The sequence below is a fragment of the Triturus cristatus genome, chromosome 1_2 (genome assembly GCF_964204655.1).
Source record: "Triturus cristatus chromosome 1_2, aTriCri1.1, whole genome shotgun sequence".
Taxonomy (NCBI): domain Eukaryota; kingdom Metazoa; phylum Chordata; class Amphibia; order Caudata; family Salamandridae; genus Triturus; species Triturus cristatus.
Window position 1 is genome coordinate 635331007 of NC_140580.1, and position 20402 is coordinate 635351408.

General features: G+C 42.7%; 1 protein-coding gene across 1 annotated transcript in view; it reads left to right on the forward strand.

Annotated features, from left to right (window-relative positions):
- The window catches only part of OPN4 (opsin 4), a 1042115-nt gene that overhangs the window by 584532 nt on the left and 437181 nt on the right, over window positions 1-20402 (forward strand). Inside the window, exon 5 of the mRNA XM_085615055.1 lies at window positions 11776-11947. Within this exon, the coding sequence (XP_085471181.1) occupies window positions 11776-11947 (172 nt within the window). The remainder of the gene's footprint in view (window positions 1-11775; window positions 11948-20402) is intronic.

Genomic DNA, 20402 nt, shown 5'->3' on the forward strand with positions numbered 1-20402 from the left:
ATATGAGGAATTTTTAGGTTTTTCAGGATTGAATCTCCGTCGTTGGTTGGATGTTTTGTTTTCAATGCCACCATTAGTAATTCCTTTTTTTAAATAACATTTCTCTTCATACTGCTTTAATTTAGTGACTGGGTTTTTACTATGTTTTATGTTCTGACCTATCTTAGATACAGTTGAAAAAAGCTTAAGAGAATCAGCAAAAGTTTAAATGAATCTATTGTTGAAGCTTACCTTGAAGTTTATGACTTCCAAGTATTTGTTCATGTCACTGTGGGTTTGCTGGCAGTTTAGTGCACAAGAGGTGATTGCATGGAACCTTATGATCTGTTAGGAGGGGTACGGGGTTGTTAAGTTAAAAAGAGGACAACTAGCCCTCCAAGCTAGGATTCAAAGTTGTAACTTAATAAATGTGCAGTTACTGCATCATTAACACTTTCGATTCTTGTGTGTGTAGTAATATCACAGACAAGGTGCCAAGATTCAAAGACCAGAAATATATAATTGATTAGGTTGGAATGGTTATTGATCCTTTATGCTTTTTTTGCAGATGTGTCCTATTCAGGGGTCGAAGACTACAGTTTAACATCATGGTGACAAAGGATAGTCCTTCTCTAGTCCTCCCAAAGTCATATAGTTTGTGGGAGCTCCCATTGGCTCTCTTCGATGGCTATCTTCCGGTCGAGCATGATTTCATGTGGTCTTGCATTGAAGTCTCCGTAGATTAGAATATGTGGTTATGGGGGGCATGGACCGAGCAAGATGGCAGCTTAACCCGACGGCTCCGTGCCCGGCCCTGCAGTTTCTAGTGTTTTGGAGTGCAATCTTCCCAGTAGACACCTGATTCAAACCCACGGAAACAAACTAAGCACTGGGGGTTGAGATGTAGTGAAAATCGAGGCATTAGTCAGGTGGTTTAGACTGGATTGGACTCCTCACTGATCTAGTGTAAGGAAATAAAGATATGGCAGCTCCCAGTGGCTCTATGCCTCGCAGATCACCTTACAATCTCACACATAAGTAATTGTAAGGTAGGAGGCACAATGCGCTGACCCCAAAGAGAGACTCTCTTGGAGAACACGTACTAGCCTGCACCGCTGCAGGGAGAAGTGCCTGTGCCTTCTATCCAAATGAGTTGCTCAATCTAAGGCCACCTAATCAATATCATCCGCAGCCTCTACCTATAGACTACAACTCATGTCACCGAAATAGCGTAGAGACCCCCCCCAAAGAGATCGCTGACCCTGTATCCCACCACCACTTGCCATAAGCCTGCAAACAGTGGACAGGTCTCTAGGCACATGTGAAACGCTTCAGATAAACGGACAAGGAATACAAAATGGCAGCTCTCATTACCACTGCACTCCGTGAAGTGCCCTGCTATTGCACACAGCAATAATGGCTAGGAGGCACAACGCACCGTACCCAATATGTGTGCCTGCATCTCAGAGGTGCCAACCACCTTCAGACACTTCCACTGCTGCCCCAGTTCCCCTCAGCCACCGACCGCACTTCAGCACCTGATGGTTCGTCACCAAGTGCAGGTGGGGCGCTTCTGATCTGCTGAAAGGGTGCTACAGCCCACCTCCACGCTCCATTTTTAAATGGCCTCATGGTGAATCATGCCGCACATAAAGACATCTGGTTTGTGGGTGTATTCAGCATCATGTACTGCGGACCACTCTGAATCTTAACGTCACATGCAGTATTAACAGCATCCCCACGAGGGAAAATAAAATGGCGAGTGCACCCATCCCTGCAATCTGAGGCATACCCTATGTCCAGGATAACTGAAACAGGCGATTGTTTGCCTACCAACGCTTTGCCTACCAAGGTTGTGAGGGCTGTGAATATTCCCAGTAAATAGTGCTCTATATAATTCCACCTCGAGTTATGCAACCACATCTTAAATGGACCTTGGGGACCGGTACAGCTACGCTTAATATACCCTGCCACATCAATTGTCCAACTAAATGGTTCCTGGCCCCACGAGAACTGAAGACCTCATGTTCCCACACCGATAAGTGACCAACACTGATCTTGTAAACTTCGTGTTTATATACACCTACATAACATCCATTTGAGTTTGCCACAGCTGCCGCAATGGCAGATCACAGGGGCAAAGACACCAGAGACAATAAAGACACCAAATCTACGCTAAAACGAGCCAAAGTAGAGCCTCCATTGCTAGACTCCCCTATCAAATCAACAACAGACTCTGGGAACAGCCTGGATATGATACTACAGCGACTTGGAGCCTTACATGACTAGGCCCAAGAAACAAAAGCAAACACAGATGTCATGCATCACGACCTTCAAGCCTTAAGGAACGTCTTTCAAAATATGGCGGGCAGACTTACAGAAGCAGAGACATAGATTGGCACACTGGAAAACTGCATCTTCTGAGAAGACAAGAGTGGAATCTGGATGCAGCCACAAACAGGACCAAAACCCTCATGAAAGACATCTCCGAGTTGAGGGATCAGAATCGCAGAGGTCATCTGTGCATATTCGGGCTACCGTAAAAGGTGGAAAACGACGCAAACTCCTGTGTCGAATTTCTGGGTGCCTGGATACCCTGCACCTTGGGAATTAAATTTGACAGAGACTTTAAGATAGAACGGGCTCACAGAGTCCAGATGGGCAAGCCCCCCTCTAACTCTCCTAACTCGCACCCTTGAGCCATGATATTTAGACTGTTACGATATCGCCACTCAGAAGCCATACTTGCACATATGAGGAAGCTCAACACATCTTCTGGAACGGTGCCCGAAACAATATCGCACAGGACTATTCCAAACACACAGTGACCCTGGAAAGGCTTCTTGGCCCAGCGCCAGCCTCTCAAACACCACAACATTCCATGAGGCTTTCCAGGCCCATCGAAATTCCGGATTGTCGTCCATGGTAAAAACCTGCTTTTCTCAGAACCAGTGGAACTACAGAAGTTCTTGGACTCGTCTGTCCCTGCTGTGATGAGCATCTAATGTCCCTCTGGATTGCTAATGTCTTCTGATTTTCCTGTGTTTCCAATTATCTTCATGTTGATCTTCGAAGGCCCCATTGGGAAAGGTCACACTTCCTAACCAACACTTCCTGATCCATCAAAGTGACTCCCTAATCTAGTTAGCCACCATCAAGCTATGCTAGGCTACCCTTCACTGGCCTCTACCACTTATCCTGCCCTTTCAGCCAAACAATGCAAGCCTCAATATGTCCCTCCCAAATCAGTGAGTGAACCCCCACCACATCCTTACACTGCTTAATACCCTCAGCTTACCACATAGTTCTATAATGCATCCTCAGTAGCCAACTCAGTTTAACTCCATCTCGTATCAAACCACCAACCATAACTGTCCTAGGGTGCGACCTTTAGCTACCACACTTACATTTTATCTCCGTAAAACTTGTCTCCTCACAGTGATAGAGGTCAGACACCCCACTAACCTACATTCTCCCTGTCCCAACAGACGGTTAGGTAGCCACCCATCCAGTTTGGGACAGGCTAGCTCGTGGCTCAGTGTGTCCTACGTAGAATAAGATTGGGGTAATGCATCTAATACACATTCCATGGGATGGGTAGAGGGTGGGTAGGGGCTGTGATTGTTGATTTTGTTGTAGTTTTACTTTTATGTTTCATTACACTGGCTCTTCATCTCCCTTTTCTCTGTCTCCTCTACTCTATCTTTTTCTCCTTTCCCAGCTCTTCCACTTTCTCCCCCGGCTATCTGGGTGATCCTTCAACCTACATGGCCTCAATGCACACAATACTCTACCCCAGGGAGCTACACACACTTATGGTCCAAGTTTGTAGCTGCTTACTAAACAACCCACTCAAACTCAAGGCCCCTTATCTTCTCTCTTATACGCAGGTGTTTCCACCCAAAATATCCACCCAAGAGACCACACTCACCCATCATGGCTCTTCCACTAAACATACCCTCACTAAACACAAAGGGGCTTAACCAACTGGTTAAGCATAGAGTAGTGGCAGATTATTGTAGCAAACTGAAGTGGGATTTCATCCTCTTAAAAGAGACCCACCTGAAATCTATTCATGGCACAAAATTCTGCAGCTTATGGATTGCAGTCATTGGTCTCTCCCCAGCTCCACAGAAAAAGAATGGGGTGGCAACACTAATATCTAAAAAAAACTACCATCTCATTCATATCACACACTCGCGACCAATTGGACAGATGGCTCAACTCTAAGGTGAAAAAAAGAGATCTAGAGTTCCTAATTGTAAACATTTACTGGCCGAATGACAATGCTACTGATTTCTTGAAGGACCTAGACAAAAAGCTCTCGGACCTTCCAGACAACCTAGGTGTTGTCTTAGGTGGAGATTTTAACTTGCCAATGGACGGTAACCTAGACAGAATATCAAATAACACATTTATAGGCAATAAAGCACCCAAATAAATGAAAATCTGTTGTAATAATAATGGGCTAGTAGATGTCTGATGGTTACATAACCCTACTGGGACTGAGTACGACTTCTACTCATTGTCTCATCACTCATTTTCACGAATTGATTAAATTATGGTGCACAACTCCCTACTCCACCTCTCTCAATACCCACAAATCAAACCAATAGTGATCTCTGATCACGTGTGTGTGTCCATCCAATAAACATTCAATGACCCTACCCCACCACCTCAACAGTGGCGCTTGAGTGATGATCTCCTTGACGACCCGAACAATAGGATGGAGATCGAGATGGCCATTGAAAACGTACTCAAAGAAAACCTCCCCAACGTCACATCCCCTACAACCCAATGGGATGCCCTCAAAGCCACGTTAAGTGGAACACTGAGTCACATGTCGTCCCTGAATAACAAAGCTAGATCCAACCTCCTCAAATAACTAGACTCAAATATCCAAAGGCTAGATGCCCAACTTGGACACTCTAATGGTTCATCTCCCCTATCCAAATTGCATTCAGCACAATACGAAAACAAACAAATCCTTAGCCAGAGGGCCCAAAAATTGATCAAAGTGGTTAATCCAGGCAGGCTTTCCAACAACAACAAAGCTTGCAAATTGCTAGCTAACTACTTAAAATACACAAAAAACAAATCTCTCATATCTGCCATAAAAAGCCCAAAAGGGGTGGTTACCACATCGACAAATGTTATACTCAATTCTTTAAAGCATTTTTATGCAGCACTCTACAAATCCAACGTACCCACCTCCATAACCAAGATTAACGAATATCTCGACTCCTGCAACGTTGAAGTAACGTTCTAACATTTATATGTAAAAGAAGTGCACTAAGAATGAATGCATAGACACCACAAAGCTATTCTGGGATACATGGGCTCAACAAGGCAGAAACTCCATAAAGAATCTGAGTTCACACACCAACCCTATCCCGTTCTCCACCTTGCAAATACAATTTGATCTACCCAATATTGACTTTTACAATTTCTAAGACTCAAAAGTGTGTTGAGTAAACTGAGAGACCCACATGAACCAGACCACCCTGGACTATTAGGCACCCTCAAAAGGAGAGGCCATACCACCTCACATCTGTACATACCTCTCAACACATCTAATGGTCAGGCTCTGAGATTATTTAACTGAAAATGGGACCCCATACATGATCAGCAGGCTCATCAAACCTCAACGAATTGATATGGTAAAAGATCTGAAATCTCGCTTTGATGCCACAATCACCCTGCCCTAACACAATCTAGATTCTGGTCCATCCACAAAACATACTGAACCCCAGCCAGACTACTTACACCGGGCCTGAAGGACGCTAACACATGCTGGTAGTGTGGGGAGTGCCCAGGGGACCTCTAACATATGTTTCTTAAATGCAAAATGGCACTCCCACTATGAACAAAGATCCAAGACCTGGTGCATCAGATCACAGGGGCTACAATAGAGATTGACTTCCTAAGAACTGTCTTGGGCTTACATGCCATCCGCCGTTCCTCAGGACTCAACTCCCACACTTCCTCGTTAGTGGGCCTCCTCCTCTCCTTGAGCACCAAAACAGTTCACTTAGACTGAAAGTCAACATCTCCAAGTGCCTACAGGAGAACAAACCTCCATAAATTCCCTTCTTAGATCACCTTACAGCCTAGGTTGATGCCTGGACTTTACTCTCAACAGTCTGCTCACTCCTGCCCAACCCGCCTGATAGGTGTCATGTTCCCTGCCCCGTGTAGCCGATCTTCCTTGCCTCTTCCTCTATTCCTATCTCCTTTCTTCTCTCTCTCCCTCCTGCACTCCTCTCTTAGGGGTTCCTCCCTCCCCCATACCCTCTCTCTCCCCCTCATGAGCCAGCGGTCCTATTCTGATATACGCTGTGGGCAGACAAGTTCAATCGGCATTGGCTAGACCTGTCGGTCACTCGACATAACTACAGCCATCTTTGTTTCATGACAGGAGACATTTAGTAGGCACTTCTTATGCTATATTATACCTCTGACATATTGGCATATTGTTACCAGAAATAACATACAATTGATATTGCCTTTCTCCTCTTTCCCCCAACTGGAGTGTAGTGCTTATCTTTGTAATGTTTACCTTAGCCGTTTTGCAAGAAATAAAAATATCAGAACAAAAAAAAGAATATGCCTTTGTTTTTATTACTAGGTAATCCAAAGTGAGCTGTAGTATTTTAGGTATAATTGAGTGTTTCAGATCTACTTTTATTTTGGCCACACTGTAAGTATGGATTTCAAATATCTGCGATTAGGCTTTCACTTCCCATGAGAAACATTTTGTAGACTGGTGTATTAGGAGTTGTTCTGATGCAACTATCTTAAGGGAGACAGTAATCCAGATGTTTAAGTCACTCTAGAGTCTACTTTCCTTAGATCTAATGCTGAAAACACTGTTTGTTGTGTACCCCTGTGGGGTTTCTTCTGTGCACCATGTTTCCTGAAAGCAGCAGATGTCATTGGAGTTAATGAGTGCTTGCCAATTCTTGTCATTTTAATGTTCAGTTTCAGGCCAGCTATGTTCCAGCTTAGTAAAGAAATCTTATTGTTTGGGAGATTGTCTATTGAGTGGTCTAATTGTCTTTAATTCCTATGGCAGATTTACCTCATTTGTCAAGCCAGGGAAGGAGGAAGTCATCCCCAATCCTTATTAACTTGGATGTTCCAAGCACAAACGCTAATGCTGTCATTCGTGGGGTAAAGACCTTTATTGCCAAGTACTGTTGGTGAATTTTAGCCTTCAAGTGAAGCCAGTATTCATGACTTCTATCTGGGAAGTACATATTCATGGTCGGTTCCCAGATAGTTCTGAAAACAACCTTGGTCTTTTGGGTTATGTGCAGTTTATTGTAGGTCATTTACTGCAATGTGCTTTGCTCCTGAGTTCTACCTTCTGCTTCTTGGTTTTCCTTGCCTCATTTTTTTGTTCTCTGCTGCTGTTGAGTAGAAGGGAGGGGAATGTGTTATACTTGGTTTCTGTTTTGATGCTGTTCTATTCCGGGCTACACAGTCCTTTCTTCTTGTAATGCTCAATAGAAGGTCGAGGATGCGTGATTCCACTGAAGGCAGTTACTCCGTGACTTGCGAAGGAGGAATCACACCCTGTATTGCTGTGTGTTAATAAAGCCATACTTTATTCCTTGAATGGTGTGAATGTTGCTACTACACATTCCATGACCCCATGGCAGACAGGGCTGAAATTTAGGGAGACACCTGTGGTTCAAAGTGATATCCTCTGAACCAACCCCAACTTCAAAGAACACTACAGTATAACTACTGGTGTCATACTTCAGCAGGGGAGAGATACACTTGTGGGGACATGGGACCAGAGATCCTGGAACTGTGTGGTGCACACTGCCAGAGGAAACCTTTGTGCACAAGGAGGATTGCTGCCATAGGAAGGGACCGTGCACCCTTCCTGAATATTGGCTGGCCTAGGCATACTACCTGCTGCTATGTGGCACCCTGAAGTGTGCTCTGCGAGGGCTTGTTGGCTTGCCCCCTGTTCACTGGTGGAGGTCTCAGAGACATCAAAAACCTCCTGTGGGGGTCCCACACCATCTACCTGTGACACCTGAAGAGTGGTGCCCTCTAAAGCACCCACATTGTCTGCTGGGTCCCAGCTGGTAGTGCGGTGTGAGCGTGGAACTAAGAATTGTGCTAGGAGACTGAATTGCCTTGTGTGGAGCCCCAAAAAGTACTGCCCGCATCTTAGGAGTGTGGCCCTGCATTGTGGGGCTTCAACGTGTATAAGCATCTTGTTGATGGTGAGCAGATTCACTGGTTGTAGGACCTCGCGTGGCCCACTTCATTGATTGTGCTCCATTTCTCTTGTGCGACACGCCAACTGCATGCTTTTTGCTTGCAGTGTCCAATTCATAGGTTGCAAACCTCGGAGGTGGGGGCTTACCCATAGTAGTGTCTTTGTGCGCCACTGCTGAACGAGGGCCTGTGTGTGCAACTGGAACACGTACTAGACTTTGTGCCTCATTTCCAGGGAGGTATGGAATTTGCAACTCTTCATTGTGTGTGACTGGAATTTTCAGGTGCTACTCAGAACAACGCACACCAGACGTTGTGTCTCATTTCCAGGGAAGAATGGAATTTACAACTCTTGGTGCATGTGACTGGAATTGTCTGGTGCGACTCGTGCCCACGCGCACCAGACACTGTGCATCATTTCCAGAGAGGTGCAGAGGAGAAGATTCATGTTCAGTGGTGCACGGATTGCCTGGGTGCTACTTTGATCGATGTGTGTCCAATGGGGTGCTTCTTTCTTTCAAGAGGCTTCCCCGCTTCATCCCCCATTCATGGATTGTTTATTTTGTGCCTTCAATGTGGCGGACCAACTGGGCTCTCCTCACCTGACCCTGATGACTTTGTGTTACCAGGTAGTACTGCCCAGACTGGGCTGTGGTGGTGAGAGTGATTGACTGGGCTGAGGAATGCTTTAGAGAATGATTGGAAGTGGGTCAAGAGACTGCGTTACACCCTCTGTGCTTTGCAGAACTGGGCTGGTGCCAGAATGCCCTGTGTGGAATCCCTTGAGTGAGCAACAATCGCCCCCAGCCCGCTTTTGCGCTTCATACCGTGGGTGAACTTCCCGAGTAGTGACCAAACCCCCATTTGTTGACTGCCACCTAATTAGCCCTGCTACTTACCCCCACCTTCTTCCCTGGTACCCTTATTAAGTGTGTCTCCAGCCGCGATCAGCCTTGGATCCAGGGGAACGTTTTCCTTATCTTCAGCCCGTGGTTGTAGATTGGTCGGTGTTAGCTGACTGGTGGATATCAGTGCACCACAATAGGGTGCTGTGTGTGCGAATGCACGCCAAATGGGCCTGCCTGATATCTGCGGCACCGCAAATCAGTACTGAGTGAGTGTTTGGGAGTGACTGACTGTTATCATTTACACAACGCTGCGTTGTTGCTTTACACGTTGATTCATTGCCAAAAGAATATTGCATATGACATTGGTTTTGGCCCTTGTGGTCCTGGCCCGCGGTGCTGCTTAAAAGTGTTGGAATTATCTGTGTGTACACATTTCTGATATCATTGTGATCTGGGCTGCACCCTATAACTGTGTGGTATTGAATTATAATAATTGCCGGGGTTGGGCTTCGTTCAGACAACGTTTTGCACCGCATAAATGTGCTGGGGGGTAAAGGAGGATCTTTCCCAAGTGAACATATTATGGACATTATTTTTACACGTCTGGGCCTAGTACTGCTAGTGGTATTTCCTAATGTGATTTATGCCCAGAAAGACATAATGTTCATGTTGTGTTAGTTAATGTGTGTGTTGAATACAAACTTTATTTACATACACAACATGTGAAGTCTCTTTTGTGGAGCTCAGTGAATTTATTGTTTGAGGGTGCTGTGCCAATGCTCTCAACATTGCCTCTGTGATAAGCCTAACTACTCACTGCCAAGCTATCCAAGGGTGAGCGCAGGTTATACAGTGACAAGAGTTCTGCCTTGCTAGTGCCTCGCCTCAGCCAACCAGAACATGCCAGTTCCAAAAATGTGCAACAAGTGAGGTTTCTGCACCTGACTGTTATCAGCCTCTCTGAAGCAGTAATCAGAGATATACAGGCAGGGCACCCTTGATCCAGAAACATCCTCACACTGAACAACCCAAACTGCAGTTTGACCCTTTACCTCTACAGTCCATCAAATGGCAGTGCCCAGGTAGAACTAATGAACACCCCTTGCTTACAATGTCTTCATAGAATTTCTAAAGGTAAACTTGTTTCCATCCTTCTCTCATCAGTATCTTGATCTCCATTATCTAGTGATAGCAATGCAGGAAATACCCTTCTAATGTCTGGGGAATTCGCCATTTTGTGTCATGCTAAAAGAGAGATCTAAAGAATTGATTCTACTACTGGCTTCAGTACTTGGACTCCTAAACAGAGTCCTAATACTACACATGTGCCACATGCATGCATTTGACATGCACAGAATATGGAAATGCATAGAGATGGCTAGTCACATAATAGCAGAATTTTATACAGGAGGGCCAGTATGCCACTCTCTCAATAAGATCTGGTCACACTGTCAATCTCAAAATGGGCATACTGCCACCACTGTATTATTTGTTATACCCCAAACACAGACAATAGTCCTCTGTCCACTGGTAAGGCATGGTTGGTGCACCCCACCAGGTCACAAGACAGGTCTTGGACCTCTATTAGGGACAGGCCCAGGCCTTTGTGCATGTTAGATTAGAGTGATACCATGCTCAACATTACAGTCAGGATAGCAGACAACCATGCAGTCGGGTACTCATGGCAGGGGAACAAGCTCCTACACCTTGAAGAAACATTCCCTTCCCAATAATGCAATAATAACGGGAAACATCCTTTACAACACAGTCATTACATCACACTACCTTTACAACGCAGTCATTAAAATGCAACATCCTTTACATCGCTTGCCATTACAACGCAGCCATTTCATCGCATGTCACTACAACGCATGTTATTACAAAGCATGTCACTACAACCCATACCATTACAACACATACCATTACAACGCATAGTTTTTACCCATACACTATCCAACACTTACCCTACTGTTGCACTCACTGGAGTGGGAATAGTCATTTTTACCCCTACACTATTCAAAACTTACCCTATTGTTGCACTCACTGGCGTGGGAATAGTAATTTTTACCCCTACACTATCCAACACTTACCTTATGTGCAATGTAATGGTATGCGTTGTAATGGTATGCATTGTAATGGTATAATGCGATGTAATGGAATGAGTTGTAAATGTAGTTTCTAAAAATGCATTGTGATGGCATGCGATGTAAAATCATGTGTTGTAATGGATGTTGCGATGTAAAAACTGCATTGTAAAGGCATGCGTTGTAAATGTATGTGTTGTAACGTCATACATTTAATAATAACTGTGAAATATGTTTCGTGGAGCCTGTGTTGACATCGCTCATTGACATCATAACGACTATAAAGATATATAGAACTTTTTGGGTGATTCATGCTGAGTAACGTTTGCTGGCTGGAAATTAGTGTTTTTTTAATCTCAAACTTCAGAACAGGAGCTCCTCTTAGTTTAGCAACTACTTGGTAACTTTTCCTTTATCGCCAGCTTAGTACCTAAAACATAAAACACAACAGTAAAAGTTATCACTTAACATTTTACGATTTCTAACAAAAAGGAACCAGAGAGGCTGGTCTCTCAGGGAAATCCATACTAATTACAATAAAGTACTCCATTTTGTATCGGCTTCCCCTGTCTCTACCCACGTGGAAATAAACCATTGAAACTGTCATTTCCTATCCCTCCCACTAGGTGCCTATGTTCCTGAAGGATTGCTGACTTCCTGCACCTGGGACTATGTGACGTTCACCCCGTCAGTCCGCGCTTACACCATGCTCCTTTTCTGCTTCGTCTTCTTCATCCCGCTGTTCGTCATCATGTACTGCTACTTCTTTATCTTCAAGGCCATCAAAGACACCAACAAGTGAGATGTTGTAGTCTTTTTGTTTTGATTGTTTTTCCGTTTATTTTTTGGCTGTGGATAACTATTTCATTCTGGTTCTTATGCCCACTTTATCAGGAATCAGCTATCAGGATTTACGTGCACCATTTCAGTTTCAGGTTTTGTGGAAATCCATCTGTCCTGGATATTTCACATGAAGATATCATCTGCTAGAATCAGAAGCCTGTTGTTGCAATGCTGAGGTAAAATGCAGAAATGGGAACAGAAAGACAGATTCCTGCATTTTGGGACAGATGTATGACCCTTCCAATTTGCAACTTGCAAATTGCGTCATTTTGCGACTTGCTAAATGGAATTTACAACAGTGTCTTAGACACTGTTTGCGATTCCTAGTAGGGTCGCAAATTGCCTGCCTGATTTATATTCATGATGCAGGTGCAACTTGCGACCCCATTGGGAATGGCTAGCACTCCCAGGGATGGCGGCCTGCTGGGATCAGCAGACCACCATGTCTTTGACTGCTTTTTAAATAAAGCAGTTTTTTTTTAATGTGGCCTGTTTTTCATAAAGGAAAACGGGATGCATTTAAAAAAGAAAGATGAAACGTTTCTGTTTAAGTTTTTCGGAGTAGGCAGTGGTCCGTGGGACCACTGCCTGCTCTTAAATTTTTTTTTCGTTTAAAAGTCAGAAAGGACTCCTTCCTGTTTGCGAGTGGCTTACCACCTACTTGAAGTAGGTGGTAAACTGTGAGTGTTTTGCGTCTGCAATTGCGGTCGCAAAACAATCGTACATTGAAGTGCGACTTGTATCAGGAAGGGACGCCCTTGGCACGCCCCTTCCTAATAGCGGGTCGCAAACCCTATTTTGCGAGTCAATAATAGGTTACTGACTGATTCGCAAAATAGGGTAGGTACATAAGGCAGACCTATATTGCGGTTTCAAAAGGGCCGATTTACCGTTTGCAAACGCAAAAAACAGCCGTACATCTGTCCCTTTATTACCTAAAAAAACTGGATTTTAGTTAATTCACATTCTTCCCAACATTAATGGAACCCTCTTATCAGTAATTTTTGAGTCAGAGCTAACTGGTTAATTTCTAAGGCAAGTACCTTATTGGCTCGGTTTACTTATGATTAAAATTGATAGGAGGTCTTGTAACAGTTTGATTACATTTTAAAATGAAAATATTGTTTCTTCTTGTACCGAATCGTAGCGCAAGCTAAGAATAGCCAGCAAAGCAGTAAAACAAGATTGTTTAGGGAAATCCCCAATTTGATACGTGACCTACAATGTCAAAACTATTATTGTTAGATGTTTTGGAACACAATGAAATGACCCAGTGAGAAACAATGAAATAGCCCTCAGTGAGAGACGATAGAAATGTATCCCGTTATATGCTTGGAATCTGCGTACAGAGTTCTCTTTTGGTCTCTGTAAACCAGCTAACAGGTTGATAAAACAGCAAAAGCTAAAATTAGGTCAAGGCAAATTATAGGTGGTATTGTGTTATGAATCATGTAGCAGAGTGTGCTTGCAAACATAATTCAGTGAAGAACTAAGAAGGTTAAGTGGAAATATATTAATTGAGCTCTATCCAGGAAACAAAATGATCTGTTGAAGAAAAAAGTAATCATTAGGCATTGACTGAGAAAATTGCATTTTAGAGGAAAAGATTGCAATAGTCTTCAGAGGACAATTGTAAAACAAACATCATTAATGTAGAGTTCTGTATATTTACCATGGAAATATTCCCCCTCTTTTAATGTTATAATATTGTGTAAGGAATAACGTAACCTCTACAACTGTCAAAACATGTTTAACAAATTTCTTAGGGGTAAGTGTGTCTAACAAATGCCCCAGAATACCTGGAGTAACAAGATGGGATAGCAAGAAGCAGGATGTGCCCCACAAAAGCGAAAGGGCTAAAGAATTACAAACCTTGGCCCAGATTTACTAAGCCATTGCATTGTCTTTGCATCAACAACACAAAGCTTTGCAAGATTTACAAAGCCATGCAAGGGGCAATGTGCGCCTCCATGCATGACTTTGGTAAGAAACGTAATGCAACGCTGTGGCATGTGGTGCGTTAAGTTACATTTCATAATGTAGGCGTTCGGCGTTCCTGTGCATACCCCCATGCAATCTGAAGCAATCCTAGATTTACTGAAATCAGTAATCCTGAAATTGCACCAAAATGGTATGCTACCCCGACCATGGCATAAGAAGGAGAATTATGTTTATTTCTACTCTTTACATCCTCTGTATGTGATGTTTTCTGCAGCACACATGGAAAAAGGAAATTGTCTCTTAGGTTTGTTTTTGTGCACAAATCAATCCTGGCTGTGATGCAGGGACCCATGCACCATGGTGTGAGGGTGCCTGCATTGGTGCTGGGAAGCCTCAAGTGTGCCAGCACAGGCAGGGAGCTGAAGTGTCCTGTTTCTGGGTAGATATGGTGCTGTATGTGACTCTCTTCAGCTCTCTCACATTCACGCAACTCAATGCAACAACTTGCTTGATGTTTTGTGTTGCAGGAAGTTTTAGTAATTACGCCCCCCCGTTCATAGAAATTTTGGGCGGATTAAGCAGGAACACACTAACGTCAATAGGGAACATCTTTATGCTCTTTGATTAATCAATCAATCATGCAAATGCTCACATCAGGAGCCTCATAAAGCCTTATACACCACAACTGCCCTTTTGAATATTTTATTTAAGTTTACTTCCATAGGTAAGCAAAGTGTGTGTTGAACTCTTTATACCGGTTGAAATCCTTGACTGATAGCAGTTTTATAACAGTGATAATACAGCAGTTTTGTAATAAAGATTCTACAAAATGCAATAATTATGAGTTTATTGTCTAGTTTAAGACCCTGATTACGATTTTGATGGATGGGATACTCCATCACAAACGTGACCGATTTCCTGTCTGCCCTATTACATGTTCAATAGGATATAATGGAACTCGTATTACAAGTTCCATAGGATATACTGGAACTCGCAATACGGTGGATGGGATATCCGTTTGTGACGGAGCATCCCATCCACCAAACTCGTAATCAGGCCCTAAAAGTTTGCAATTTAACCCCCAGTCACATCAAATTGGCAAAATTTTGTATATGCAGATTATTATGGTGGGATGAGCGATGCAAGTGTGAGCCTTGTAAATACCCTTGTCATGTTTCTTGTGACTGCCTCTTGTACCCACTGGAGTCTTTGGTCTTAGAAGTATATTTTACATTCTCAAGCCTGGTCCCTGCTGGAAATTCAAATCTGTGAAAAGTCAGTCAGCTCTTTCAAAGTGCCCAAAGTCCTTGGCACGTGAGGGAAATCTACCACAGGACTGGCAAACAGGACACTCATGCCAGTAAACACTGAATACCTAAATAAATAATTATTTAGGTATTGTTTTTGATTTTAAACAAAACTGAAAGGAGATGTTGCAAAATCGAGCAAACTTAATGGTCCAAAGTATCGCTGCGATATTCAAATTTTCCCAAAAATTGGGCTGTAAGCCAATTTTAGAAATGTCTAAAATCTGCTTGGCTGAAACATTGCCAATGGCCACATATGGGGCAGCAATCTGTGGGATAACAGACGTGACAGCACTCCAAGTTTTAGAAGATACATTTATCAAAATATTGCTGTCAGTCCCACAATCATGTAATAACCTTGTTGCACACACTGAAGTCAGTATTCCATTTATTACTAATGCTATTAAATTAGCCCCACTCTCTCTTTGGTTATCAGTATGAAAAAGGGGCACTTTAGGATTGAACCAGAAAATCTTGAATGATATCCTGACCATGGTTCATGTTCACAAAATCCCATCGCTTTCTTATGTCAGCAAACCTTAACTTCATTGGGTCTTGCTTTCTTTTATGACACTCCTACCCTTTGTGAACACTTTCCTAAATCTAGTTTGAAGGCCATTTACCTAACAAACGTTATTTGTGATAGGTGGGATAGCCAAAGAGAGAAACAATCTTTAAAGTTTTTTGAAAGCATACTGTAGATGCCCAATCATTTTCCTTCATATTTAGGGTTTGTCGAGAACAACCAGCATTGTTTTATCCTGACCAGATTTCGACTGAATTTTATTCGGCTAAGGTTGGGCCATCCATATAATTTATTTTCTATAAGTCACCTACCGCCCTGCCTGTGTAACAATAAGGCGACCCAATCAACTTCACACTTACTATTCTTCTGCCCTTTGTATAAAGCAGAGAGGAAGATTTTTATTATCCTACTACTAAAGAAATTTTCCTTGCGTAAGTTGGTCTTAGCCCTTTCCTTATTTGACCAATTAGAAACCCCACTGGTTTGCTATGCACTTGCTTCTTTTTTATTGGCTGCTGTGAGAACTCGCAAGGTTTTTAGTATATTACCTATCAAATCTTAAAGACTATCGTTTTAATTGATTGCACTTGTTTTTTAATTCATGACTGCTGCTAATTGATTCTGTTTGTAATCTGCATTGTACTCATCTCACGATCGGTTTATCAAATGTAATAAAATGCTTTTCATTTTGTGTACTTTTTTGCATCTTTGTGGTGCTATAAAAAGTTGATGATGATGATGATGACGCATTCATTGATTATCTAAGATTAAAAACTATGAGAAGCTTTAAGACTTCTCTATTGAGCCAACTTAAAAAACAGCCCAAGATTTTCCCCTTGAAATGTTCTCCTCTTGCGGTTTAATGCCAATGGTATTATTGAAAGCGACCAAAATGTTACCAGATATTAATGTGGTATTTAGTAAATGTGAGAAGTGCATTCTGCGAGACGTGGGCGACCTATGGGACCCAGCCCACCTGACAGGCTCAAAGGAGGGAAAATGGGCAAGCCATAGAAGGGAGAGAGGTCAAAAATTCTTGCAACGCTTGGCTTCCTTCTCTCACACAATCATCATTTATGATTGCACGTGAATTAAGAGATGAAACATAGGGGTCAGATTCCAAAAAAGGACATATATTACAGGGAGAGGACACAAACATCTCCTCAGTCAAAGATTAGAAAAATCCAGGCAACTGGTCATCTGCTCTGATTTCTGCAATGAGAGTTCATTTTATGCCTTATATCTTACATGGATGGTGGAGTTTGTAGAGGTCAGTTTATAATTTGCTTTCTATAGGGGGGGGAGGTCTGAACATGCTTGAAAGCTGATTGTCCCAGCACAACTAATTACCCTGATGTAGTTGTGATATTCAAGTTCTCAGTACATCTACCATCTGAATTGATAAAGAGGTCAGAAATTCAAACTTTGTGCACTGTCAGTAGGCTATCTTATCAATACTGGTGGTTAGTTTGTGCAGTGCGTTCCAGCTCTTTCAGCAAGAGAAAGACCCTGGCCAGTGGCAGATCAAAACACACTTATCCTAGCAATAGAACAACCGTCAGCAAGTGACTATAATTTGCACATATGCCTTCTTATTAACATCTCATGTAACAATATGCAAATAAAATTACCATTTACTTCAGAAATCATTTATATATCTCAATGGAATACAATATGAAATGTGTTTTCCTATACAGACAACTTTTTCTTCAAGTGGTTTCCTAACTGGATATATGATTTCATAAAAGAATACATCAATAGAATACTAATACTGAGAAACCATTTCATCTAAACAGCTTAATTGAAATGTTCAAGATGAATGGCATTTACCGTTTGCTAGAAACCAACTTCTAGAATGTCTCTGTTACAAAGTTGCCATTTATTTGTTTTATTTCTTAAAGGTGCAAATGCAATGTATATGGAAAATGAATTTCCTATGGTGCTTTTCGTATAATAACATAGATCCTTTTTCCCTTCACCCCACTTCCCTTTCCACATCCTATCAAAGGGTACAGTTTCACTTTTTTTTTAATTGCTGTTTTTGGAGGGAAATTACCACCAAACCCAATTATCTCTTTCCACTTCTTTATTTTTTCTTCCCAAGTTCTTTCTCCCTCCCTCCCTCCTTCTGTTTCCTCACTGTTTGTTTTTTTGGTAGAGGGAGCCCCACAACACCTTACTCCTGGCTTTTATCTAATCATGTTTGAATGCTTAAACACCTTTCTCAAATTCTGCAGTTACAATGTATTACACAGGATTGTTTTGTTAAGGCTGATTTACATATGCCTGCTTCCTATCAGAGGTGGGACGGTGGGCCAAAAAAAGATGTGATGCGGCCATAAATCTTTGCCAGTGGCTGGGATTAATTCAGCCATCATACTCATCACTTTTTTATTTTCCTCAGTCCAGCTCCCTATGTGCAACGTGTATGCCCAGATGTGGGCCCTGTGCTCACATTGACAGAGGATTCAAGTCAGATCTCAAGGATGAGCTCTACCTAGACTGACACTGGTATGGGATTGCTTGAGCTCCCATCAGAGGGCACCTGGGCTGGAATTTCAGGCTGAGCTGTTTCTATTGGAGCAGGACCAAGACGTATTTGCATATGGCGTTTTCCTGTCTCAGATCCCATGGTGGGAAAAAAATGATGGATTGGGTTGCAACCAGACTAATTGTCAGTGCCTAAGATTAATTCAAGCTTTCCGTCTATCATATTTTTGTTTTCCCCAGTGCGAAAAACACAGGGGCCTATTCGCAAACAGCATTTTGTAGTTGGTTTAGTAGTACTAAAGTAATATTACTAAAGTGCCTCAAAATGCTATCCATAAACCTTTGATTGTAAATCTCCACCTCCACCTAGCCTTTCTTTTCAATGAGGTGATCCTCACACATGTAAGTTTACTACTTAAGGCTTGGTTATGATGTCAGTCGGAGTTGCCTCCGACCAACACCGTTGCTGACTTGGGACCGACCGTCCTCTGGTGGGCGGTCCTGGCACCACAATTACAATCCAACCACACATAGTGCAGGCACATACTTCCATTTTTCAATAGGAGCTTGTGCTGCGGCCGTAAACCGGCCAGAGCATAAGCTCCCATAGAGAAATGGCAGATTGTGCAAATACCTGCACCATGTGGCAGGTACCTCAAGGTGCCGGCCACACAGTGCAGGGATTTTCAGTGGCGCACCATAGGTGCTCCCTCAGTCCCTCACTGAAGGCCACAGAGAGAAGGGGGCCCTGTTAGGGGCCCCCAAAGTCATTTTCCGACAGGCTTTCCATATCTGAAAGCCCGGCATGGAAAGTCTGTCGGAAACCAACATCGTAATCCCGATGGCGGCACCGCTTTGTATGGGATTACGTTGCGGTCTCTGACTGGCCTATGGGCTCCTGGAGCCCGTCGGAATCCAGCCCGAATGAGCATCCAGTTTCACTTTTGACCACCAAGATTGTAATTAGGAGGTCAAAAGTGAAACTGAGATGTGATTCAGAAAGCCTCCAACCTGAGGTCAGAGGCTTTCCGAATCACACCGTAATAGGGCCCTTAGTAGTAAATGTGGCAGGGATCAGGCAGGGAAAGTGGCTGGAAAAGGGGAAATACTTACCACTAAGTGGGAGGGGTTTTAGAGAGCAGTAACTAGGGATTTAAGGAGGGACATGCACCCATCCACAAAAGAGTAAGCTAATTGCTATCCACAAACTGCACTTCTAAAGTTACTGCAGTGCAAAATGTACCCAAAACAGTAGTATATCACTCCAGCTCAGAGCGGGGGTGTGTCCAGCACCACACATGGCCAGCAACTAATACTGCAACACTCTCCAATTAAAAATAATGGAGGTAGGGACTTAAAATAAAACCCCATAAGAAATAATGTTAGATTAAATGAAATTATTTAAAATAGTTGAAAATATAAACAATTATAATTTAATATTTAACAATGTAAGAATAGAAGATATTATTTAACTATAAAATATCTTAACAGCCTTTTTCAGACTTATAAATTAATGTACGAATAATTTGCATTAAAACAATAATACATTTCTTTAATTAATTCCATACATCACTCTTAATAATTATTAATGCATAACAAAAATGTACTTTATTGCTTTAGGTGGGAATTTATTGTTAAATTTAAACTTCAGAGAAATATTTGCATTTAGTTTAATATATTTTAATTCATTGTGGCAGTGAAGTAGCACCCCCTCGACAAAAGCGGGTCTGCAGCTTGTTTATTTGGACAGCTGAATGTGGAACAACGGGGTGTAAAAGCAATGGAGAATTACTTTTGTGTGAATTTCACTAGCGGATTAAATCTCTTGGTTATGTGCGACCACAACGACCCACTTGGGGAGTACATGGACCTCCAGTCCCAGAATTCTCTGCAATAATTGAATCTGCTCACCTGAGAATAATGTTATTTAAACAGGGGATGTAACTGGAAGCAATGCTTGTCGTTTGTGCGCAGTATGCCGTTGACAAAGGGCTGGAGCCCAAAATGAAAATTTAACACGTGACCAAGGCAACTTGATCGCTGAAACACGTTGGGTTGAGCGCTTTCCTACATGCACTATGAAATAATGGATTACCTTTTCGAGCAAGCAATACTGGAGTGCGCAATTCTTCTTCTTCCATCGTGC